The 10,819-nt window shown below is 32.9% G+C and overlaps 1 protein-coding gene across 1 annotated transcript in view; it reads left to right on the top strand.

Moving 5' to 3' along the window:
- The first annotated feature begins 234 nt into the window (after nucleotides 1-234).
- The window catches only part of LOC134715876 (uncharacterized), a 28,417-nt gene continuing 17,832 nt past the window's right edge, over nucleotides 235-10,819 (top strand). Inside the window, exon 1 of the mRNA XM_063578404.1 lies at nucleotides 235-316. Within this exon, the coding sequence (XP_063434474.1) occupies nucleotides 287-316 (30 nt within the window). The 5' untranslated portion in view covers nucleotides 235-286. The remainder of the gene's footprint in view (nucleotides 317-10,819) is intronic.

Here is a 10,819-nt window from a genome sequence, read left to right as displayed (position 1 = left end):
ACAATTGTCAAAAAAATATTTGTGACTTTGTCCTACCAAATTTCTGACTTTATGTCCTGTGAGTTTTTGTCCTGTGACTTTCTGTCCATTTACCAATGAGTATGTGAAAAAGCAGATGAAAAAATATTTTAAAGATCCGTATACTATTTTTGTGGATTATACAGTCATTAAATGGAATTTCAAATCTCTTGGAGTGTATGCTTTTTTTTGTCGACCTCGAGTACTGCTAAGTGCTTTGATTTATATTAGGAGTCTTCAAGTTGGAGATTAAAAAGTTATTTGAAAAATGGCGGGCAAAAGAAAATACACAGATTTGGTAAACAAACGACAAAATTGCTCTTTATGTCAAGTTTATATCATACTTCAAAGAAGCATTGTTAACTTTTTTTATGAAAATATGTTATTCCTATTAAATCAGCATATTTTTTACCAAAAATCTCGATTAAATGCAATTTTGACAGGCTGGCACCAAGGATTTGTATAGTTCTTACTATACAAATCCTTGCTGGCACACATAGACTGATATAGTCCAAATAATTATGACGTCTGGCAAGGCTATTTTAATTTTTTTTGGGACGCTTCGTAGGAAGGCGTCCCAGAAAAAAAATAAAATAGCCGTCCAAGACGTCATAATTATTTGGACTAAGACTGATAGTGATAGTGGCTTTTTATCCTGTCAAAAGTATGCACAGTCCATTTTTCACTCCATGGAACATTTTAAATCTGTCAAAATCATGCAAAAGATCAGTATCATCAATTATTGAGCAGATGATACTGATCTTTTGTCAAACACGATTTGTCTCGGACCATTGTTCTCCCCAGGCAGATGAAGCTGCAGCACCGCAGCGCCTTCATAATATTTTCGTAATTCCCGCAGCGTCTTCATACTTGATAGTGCAGCGTGTTAATTTTCACATTGTCATTATAAATCAGATTATAAATGTTGGTTAAAATTGTCAAGTTGCTGAGGCCAAAATAAAAATATGGTTTGTTTCCCCTCGCCCGACCGACTCAGAGAAATCCGGCCGACTCAAAAGTTTTTATTTCGTTTTTTTGCAATATTTTTTTTCCATTTCCGGAAATTTTTCGGGGTTGTTTCCGGTGCCGATGATCATTTTATGGTGACCGGAAGTTTCTAATTTTTCATCGGATTCTATTAAAAGTCAAGAAACGATACAAATTTTTAGGTGGTCTGCTTTGAAATGTCGTCTATACGAGGAGACAGAAGAGTAAGGGTGGCGGAACGTTTACCTTGTGTTCTTCAGTAATTGCAAAATGTGGTAATGAAATAAAAAACTTGTGCAAAAATCACCTGTACGAGTATGAGGATCGAGAAACATGGAAGGACGTGCTGCATGACGTTTTGGAAGGAGAAAACTTCCCGTTCCACAAAACTGACACTATTACTACATGTGTTTCCGATAAATTAAAGGGAACGGCAACTTTTAAGCCAGATATGGAAGAACCCATCAGAATCGTAAAGGAATTTGACAGAACATTGAAATATGTAACCCGCACTAACCTTTACTATAAACAGAGACAAAGATGTTGATTTGACCAACCCAGACAGTAGGAAAACCACTTCTACAACACAGTCGGCCTTCACTGTCATGATGAATTCCTGTAATTCTAAAAAGGATCCCAAACATAAGGATATAAAAGCAGCAAATTTCACAGGTAGGTAAATTGAAACATAATCATTTCTCAAAGAGGGGATTGGTTTCTTTAGGATAGGTGAAACCTTCTCCCATCTCCTCTTTTTTGTTGCATCTGACAGTCCTGGGTTAAGGGTTGGGGGTAAAAAGCTTTAAAATGGGGGGAACCCCTGCTCAATTTTTGGGATACGATTGCTGTCAAGCAATCTGTAGACTTACCATTGACCCTACGACACACTCCCTCACGTCATTCGTTTTATTCTAAACATTCGGCAACATCTCAGATTCTTATGATTGTCATGATTGTCGTGCTTTAAAAGGTCAAAACAAGCAAAACAATTGAACATAAACAACTTTCCTGTAATGTTTTATTCATAATCTTCATGTATGATATTTTCCTTGACTTATATGCGTGTTTTTAACAATACGGAAAATCAGAATTAAACAGTATTTATATTTAGTGTTTTTATAAATTTAGAAACACGTCAGAGGGAATTCCCAAATTTTGATAACTTGCGAGAGTTCTCTGAAAGCCGATCGATAATTCTATTTCTGTCACAAGAACTGAAGTGGAGTATTTCTATATTTTACCGTTATGAAACTGATATTTGATACTGTACTCTCATAAAGAAATGGAGAACCATTCATCATATCATTTAATAAACGTTCTTGTTCCAAATCGCAAGTCGCGGTTTGTTTATGTATTAATGTCCATGCGTGGTCTCACTAATTAGAGACAAAAAGAATTGTAGAGACAAAAAGCGTTGAGAAGCGACAAGAAGAATAATATTAGCGACAAGAAACTATTTAGCGACAAGAAAACATTTTTTTATTCATATTACTTATTCGAAATAAATATTAAAAAAATATGCAAAAGAAAACAATTTCAACGACAGGAAAGTTAGTTTTGATAGGGGGAAAAATGAAACTTGTAAATCTAATTCAGTTGCTACATTTATTTACATGATATTTTATAAGGTATCACAGGAAGTATATTTTGTCATTTTATTTGTTTTTAAAACCATTTTTGTACAATATATAATTAACTTGCAAAATGCATTATTTGTGCCAACCTAATTGAAATTAAATCTCTCACTCGCTATTTTTTTTATTCTTGGTCGCCACGTTTCTTGGCTGAGAAAGAAGTGCCAGGAGAAAACCACCAACAATAGACCAGAAAAAAGATAGGAGTCGAAGGCATCTGACAAGTCAAAGGTTTGATCTCACAACCTCAAGTTGTCGCAGGCTAGTGACACAGTAAACTTGAGCTTTGAGCTTGAATCGGATCGTTTTTAAAGACTAAATAAGTTAAAATCTTGCACATACATTAATTGATTCATATGAAATAGACACTTAAGTGTTTAAAAAGTGGTCAAAATCTTTCGTCAGATGAAACTTAAATTTGAGGCCAAAATCGGTCCTTACCGGACCTACTCCTTTATCAGTTGGTAGTAAAAAGTGAATATACATTGTATATTGTATATAACAAAGATTTAAGTTGATTCTGGACAAAGACAGATAACTCCAATTAAAAAAAATTCTTGCTATTGCATTGTGGAATAAGATATTTCTTGCTTACTATTCTGGACAAAGAAAGATAACTCTAATTAATTTTTTTTTTGCTATTTCACAACATTGTGCAATTAGATATTTCTTGCCATTGTGCAATACTGTGCAATTGAAAAGACTTGTTATTGCACAATACTTAATATAATAATTTTAGATCCTGATTTGGACCAACTTGAAAACTAGGCCAATAATCAAAAATCTAAGTACATGTTTAGATTTAGCATATCAAAGAGGCCCAAGAATTCAATTTTTGTTAAAATCAAACTAAGTTTAATTTTGGACCCTTTGGACCTTAATGTAGACCAATTTGAAAACGGGACCAAAAGTTAAGAATCTACATACACAGTTAGATTCGGCATATCAAAGAACCCCAATTATTCAATTTTGATGAAATCAAACAAAGTTTAATTTTGGACCCTTTGGGCCCCTTTTTCCAAAACTCCTAAAATCACAATCTAATTGAAATTAAATCTCTCACTCGCTATTTTTTTTATTCTTGGTCGCTGCGATTTAATTTCAATTAGATTGTATTTGTGCATAATTGTTCAGAAAATTCATACACAAATTGTGAAATACAAATTAAGAACTGAAATCAAACAAGAGGAAAACATAATTAAAATGTGAATATTCTTCATCATTTTATTTAGTGTATTGTCTCATTTAACAATATTTATCATGTTTATGCATATAGATTGAAGATTAAAGGAAACTGATGACAATCTTGAGTTTTCAACAGGTGTTCACTATTCGGTACAATAATTTTATATTCTGGTGCGTGTAATTGATGAAGGTGTTAATTGATGTTATTGTTGCAATAAAAAAAGGACATGCACCTAGTTAATCTCATTTGTTGCTCTTAATTGTGTATTACCTTAGAGTGAAGCCACAGCTAATGTTGGTCCTATCAGGAAAAATGAATTATACAGTTAGGAAGGAAATAATATTTCATGTTTTATTAAATCCTTCAAAAGGAAGGTGACAAATCTTTGTTTTTATTTTCATTTAATAGCGTTTACATTTCCTTTGCTCTTACACATGTTTAATTTCTACATCTATCAATATGATAATAAAAAGTACAAAATCTCTTCATCGAATTTTTTTTTATTTCTTCATCTTTCAATATAATCCTAAAAAATATTTTAATGTATGTGATAATAAAATGTATTCTTGTCGCTAAATAGCTTCTTGTTGCTTTTTGTCACTTATTATTTTTCTTCTTGTCGCTTCTTGACGCTTTTTGTCGCTAATTAGTGAGACCCCACATGCGTGTAGTTTTCCTGATTTCAAGGGGTATCAGATTGAGTGATTCCCCGCTTCATTGATTAATTTGAAACTCATGGGATTCTTTCTATGTCTGTCTGCATATGGAGGGCTATTGTTGTTGCATAATTTTAAATCACATGCATAATTTAAATTAAAATAAATGTTTCATCGTAAAAATTACCTATAACACCCCTTCAGCAGAAATGGAATCTTCCATGTTATCGTTTCGAGTTGTCTCCCTTTTCGAAGTATTCGTCAAGAAGAATTAACTCGTTAATGCCGGTAAACGTCGTATTATATTAAGAACGATCTCAATGTAAACAGAGGAGTGTGTACGGAAAGGAGTCATGCCCTCTGACCCAAAGGAACTTCAATAATTTTAAAAAGAGTAAGAAATGGGGTTCCTTCTAAACTGGTCCGCCGTTCTATATATAGCTTCGCACTGAAGGTCAGTGTAGCGATAAGTGAACACAATATGATAGGGGTCCAGTTTAGGGTTCCTCCTAGAATTACGGTGATAAGATACCGAAGCAAGTTAACTCGTACCACGGCATTGGAACCAAAAAAGTTAACTTGTACTACTGGGAAGTCGTTACATTCAGAAAAATATATAAAAAATATGATGTTTTATGGGTTTCTGTTTGTAAACTTAATAGAATAAAGTTGAATTACTTGAATTTTACACAGGAGTTAAATGAAAACTTAGACAAAAATAAAGAATGTTTTAAAGCATTAATGTTTTAACTCATCTTTCAAACTAGAACATAGGCGGATCCAGCCCCCCCTTATTTTGTGGAAAAAATTTGGTTGATAATAAAGGGAATCATTGAAGCATGACTGGAGCGGGCCCCCTCTTAGGTCAGTCAGCGGGCTCCCCCTTAGGAAAAGTTCTGGATCCGCCACTGTAGAACTTAATCCAGAGGAAAGTTAAAACATTGCTTTAACTGTACCTTATTAAAATTGAACATGTTGAATATGTATATATCCAATTTAAGTTAATTAAAGCTGTAATCCATGATCACAAATTGAATGCTATGTTTACAATTGTTGAAAGCCATGTGCTTTTTTTTGCGGGGAAAATGCGGACCCCCTTAACAGGAATCAGTTAAATTTCATTGTTACATTTATTTATAGACAGTAAAAATAATTTTGGCAATCATTTTGACTAACTGCTAAGATTTTATTATTCATGAAAAATTTTCTTCAGGTGAAACTGTATATACCTTAATTATCTACATCTGCCACAGTATTTTCTATCCAATATACAAGGAACATAAGCTACAAATTGGTCATTGTACTTTCAAATTATATACATTTTACAGACTTAAGAGGTATTGGGTGAAAGTAACGTATATCATGTATATTCATCATTTAACACCATTTGAATGCATTTAAATAAGTTGGTACAAGTTAGCAATGGTTCGATTTTTTTTTTTTTTTTTAATGGTACGAGTTTACAATGGTACAGGATAACTATAATTCGATAAAACACAATAAGTACATGGCTCATACACTTGTAACGGGGATTGGCTATTCTTTAAGTTGAGTGACTATTCAGATTGTTACATTTTGCATGTGCAGTTGAATTAGTTTAGAGAATAATACTATCCAGCTGTACCAGGGTTACCGGCCAAAAATGTTTGAGACTCGCGCATGTTCATGCTTTTTTTGCAACAGTATTCTTGGATCTATTTCTTTACTCTTTGATCTTTTGAATTTTGGCCAAATCTCATGCATTTGTTTAATGAAAATTTGGCAGAACTGCTATACATGTGTCAATGAAAACTATGGCAATCGTATCCCTCAGAGCATTCTGCTCTTTGATTCTTTTGGTTACAGCAAATTTGTTAAAAAAAACTAATATACCATACAGATAAAACCATATATCCAATTATTTTTTTTTTTTTGCATCTTGACACATGAATGATAACCTGGCAGTGGTAAGAGGAAGGGCTTGTTACTGAATAGCTGCGGAACCGTAGCTCTTGAGATCCTTGTGGTATTTTTTAAATTTTTTGCAGACTCCGCTAAAAATAAAAAAATAACATAAGGACCTAAAGAGCTACGGTTCCGCAGCTAGTTACTGAAGGGTTATGGGTTCGACTCTGGTCACCGTCAATATTGTGTTGTTACCTTGAGCAAGATATTTTACTTTGCTTGTTCCAGTCTACTTGGCTGTATAAAATGAGTATGTGGTTCATGGTAGTGATGAACATGATGTTGAATCCTGTATGCTTCTGATAAAGGAGTTGAGAATGATTATGGTTTGATTTTAAGGTCCAATGACTACGGATAATAATTTGTGAATTGCCTTGAGACGACCTTGTTTGACATTAAATTATGATGAAACTTTGCCTAAAGGAATGACACCTTAATAATATGGAGTTGTTCATGTAGGAAAATAATTGCTCTCATATCCACTGTGCTTAAACGGCCGTGGGTAACTTAAGTTACCCACGGCCCAAGATGGAGACGCCTGGCTTCGGTTAGGAAGTTTGCTTCTATATAATTACAATACCATGAATGCAAAAGAAATGTTCAGTAATTAAAAAGCTACATAAATCTTTTAGGAAAACTCTGCAATGTGAAACGTGGTTTAATACTACAAAATAAACGAGTACAGCACAATTTGCCAAAATACTTATGATGTCCGTAACTTCAAAACAACTTGTCCGTAACTTTTTTTCTTATACAAATAGGGATGTCCGTAACTTTAGCATGATGTCAGTAACTTTCAAAGAATCTTTATTCGTGGGTGTAATTATTTAAAAAAAGAAATAATAAATAACAAAAATACCGAACTCCTAGGAATATTCAAACGGGAAGTCCTTTATGGAATGGCAAACCCATAAGCTCAATTTAACACACCAAACGTATGAACAATAACGGTCATATTTCTGCATTGATACAGGCATAAAAAAGTAAAATTACAAAAATACTGAGCTCTGAAGAAAAATTCAAAAAAGAAAATCCCTTATCAAATGGAAAAAATCCAAAACTCAACCGAATGGACAACAACTGCGATTTTCCTGACTTGGAACAGGTATTTTCTTATGTTGAAAACTGTACGGCAAAATTAATGTATCTTACATGTTTTATAGAAGAACAAGTTCGGAGGTCAATCCTTAGCAGAAATACATAGATAAATCAGTCCAAACCTCTAAAGAAGATATGTATGATTTGATACCCGATCTTATTGAATGTCTGAGGTCAATGAAACTTTTAGAAGATTTTAAATCTACCTTTATTGCTATAATAAACTGACACCTGTTTTTCCTTTCATCTACTTCTAGATATTGGCATTTTTTTCTCACGATCAACAACACATCACATTAGATATAGTGAAGAGACAATTCCTTTTTTGGCTTACAATTCAGAAGTTATTTAAAAGAAAGAATATCATTTTTTTCCGCGGCTACACAGTGCAAGGACTCATCGGTGAACAATCTTTAAAGCTAGAAGAATGTTAGATAAATTTCGCCGTACCGTCAGATCCCGTTTTATCCCGGGAATTATTTTTTAAAAAAATGACGGATATTCTGTGACACTCTGGTTTGCTTTTTTCTCTTGTTTAGTTTGAAGCATATCGTTATTGTATAAATCTATGTAATGATTAAGGGGTTTGATAGTGTTTATTGTCCTTTAAGTGTTGAAATTGTTAATCTTACAATTTAAAAAAAAAAGTTACCCACATCCGAAAATAAAGTTACGGACAGTCTGGTTATTTTTGACTTATAAGTTACGGACATCTTATGCATTTCTTAAAAATTGGCCTTGCGCTAAAGTGAAGTCAAAATTAACAAATTAGTAGTGATGGTAAGTGATTTCTTTATTCAAAAATCCTATCAATGTTTACATAGACCATGAAAAACGTTGCAAAAAGTAGATTTCGTATCAACTATCATCTCAATGAGTTTAGAGTCCGCCATCTTGGGCTGTGGGTAACTTAAGTTACCCACGGCTGTTTAAGCACAGTGATATCATTGAAAGGAAATAATTCGACTTTAGACATTTCAGTTATTCAAGTCAAAGATTTGCATCTGACATTTAAGCATTGGTTCAATACTGGTTACTGAGTGGTACTACAGTTGTTAATATATTTTTCAAAGAAATTTTAATTTGAAAACAGAATACGTATGTCATATATGATAAAGATTTCAAATCATTCAAATGAACACTTTAATGGTATATAGCTAGGATTATTTTAAATTTTGAAATTTGATTTTTTGCAGGTGATGTTCTACATGGGAAAGTATTTGTAAGACTTCAATTGTCATGCTCTAGCCACATTGAATTTGCCTTTTATGCCTCCAATATTGGTAGGGTGGATCTATGTGCTCATTGTGCTTCACCTTAAACGAACAAGGATCAAGAACTGCTAAAAAAAATTAAAGTCGTATTACCTGTTTGTGGAGAGTGTATCCAAAGAAAGAAAGATATCCCCAAAAGAAATCCCAAAAAGTGAAATGTTGACATTCATATTTATATTTTCAAAAGTACTTAATGAAGAGACTCTGACACCCAGAACCGCAACAGTTTTTCTGCTGTTTTATTGATTCATTGTTTGAAGTTCTGTCCGACATTTGTTTTATTTCTATTAATTTGTTTTCAATCTAGTCATTTGTTTAATTCAAAATTCATGAAAGCATTAAAATCTGTCTGATGTATTGATAAATAAGTGTCAAGGCTATTCCAGCAAAGAATCTCCCCCCTCATTACTCAGGACTTAAAAATCACTTTGTATCTATTGAGACTATATGCATATTAGTTTAGTTTGTTATCTTTTAGCTCAAATAAAGTTCATTCTAATAATTTTATTAATATTGGTGATTTCCTCAATGTCAGAAGCAAAATCTGAGTCCTGAGCTGTCAGAGGGTAAATTGTTTGATGGAACATTCTCCAGGTTGAACAACTACAGTACATGCATATATATATATTTAAAACAGTTTGCTACTTAGTAGTCACTGTCAAAGAGGGAAAAAATCACAGTCATGAACAATTCTGAGATACGAATCCAAATAAAATCAAATAGAATTAATGTCAAGTTGACACCTGACACAGAGAGCTACAAACATTTAGACAATTTAACACGTACATTTAAGTTGCTACAGATGGCTATATATGCCAGACATACACATAATCGAATTGTTTTGCTCTGTTAGATATTAAAAAAAAATATCAAGATATAAAAAAAAAAAAAACCCTACCTACCTACCCACCTACAAAAATGTGGGTAGGGGTTTGGGGAAACATACATTCTTTTAATTGTGGCCTGATCACCGCTGAGAGGTTGGTCAGAGTTACGCATTAACTGATAATTAGTTTTACCTGAGCCATGCTTATCTCAGCCTTATCGGACTATGTTATTATGTAATAGCGTAAATGATCATCAAGAAGATAGATATTTTTAGAAAAAAAATTAAAAAAAATTAAAAACTTCAATGCAGAAATTGAAGAAATAGATCTCAAATACATTGTATTATCCATCGTGTGTGTGATTACTTGACCATTTATATAATGATTTTTTTCATTGGTCTGGAGAAGAATCTATTTAAACACGACCAATGAACGTGTGCAATTTACTTGATAAATGTGAATACACATTGCTTAAGATATTTACGATGAAAATTATGAATGAGAGTGTTTGTAGTTGAAAAAAAAAAATTTGATTAAAGATTTATTTTATTTGAAAGTGAAAAATGCTGCTTGCAAGGTAAATTCATTTTAAACTGTCATATTTTTAGAGATAAAATGATCATTGAACATCGATCGTGAGTCCGTTCGTCGGGAAATATGTGACAATCAATGTCATTAGTAAATAATTTCAGTGATCTTAAATTTAACGGAGTTTTGTTGATATCTTCCTGCCAAAGATAGGTTTTAACAATAATGTACACAGACATGACGGAAGCGTAAATATTAAAATGTCAAACTACGGAAACTGGTCAGCTGTTCATTTAAATATTTTTGTTTTAAAAAGTTGTATACCAAATAACTTAACCATATATGATTTTATTAATTCTCTGCAAATAACAAAGGGGTGAATTCCTAGCTAGCTAAAGTCAGATGATGGAAGTAGAAGGTTTTTTTTCATACCAATGACTTCTAATGAAAAGGGGAATACACCTCCCTCTACACTCAGCTGTCAGTATAATCAGATGTTAATGCTTCTCCTAATCCCAACTGAGCTAAAGTTTTGGCAAGTAATAACAGCATCATTTTTCTGGTTTCAGTGACAAGTGGCTGACTGAGTTTTCATGGCATAGAAATATAAAGGGAGTATAAGCAAAAGTTATTGTGAGAGGGGGTTTTCAACACTGAAGGGTATAAA

Source organism: Mytilus trossulus, chromosome 4 (assembly GCF_036588685.1).
Source record: "Mytilus trossulus isolate FHL-02 chromosome 4, PNRI_Mtr1.1.1.hap1, whole genome shotgun sequence".
Classification (NCBI taxonomy): domain Eukaryota; kingdom Metazoa; phylum Mollusca; class Bivalvia; order Mytilida; family Mytilidae; genus Mytilus; species Mytilus trossulus.
This window is presented reverse-complemented; position numbering and strand designations above follow the sequence as displayed.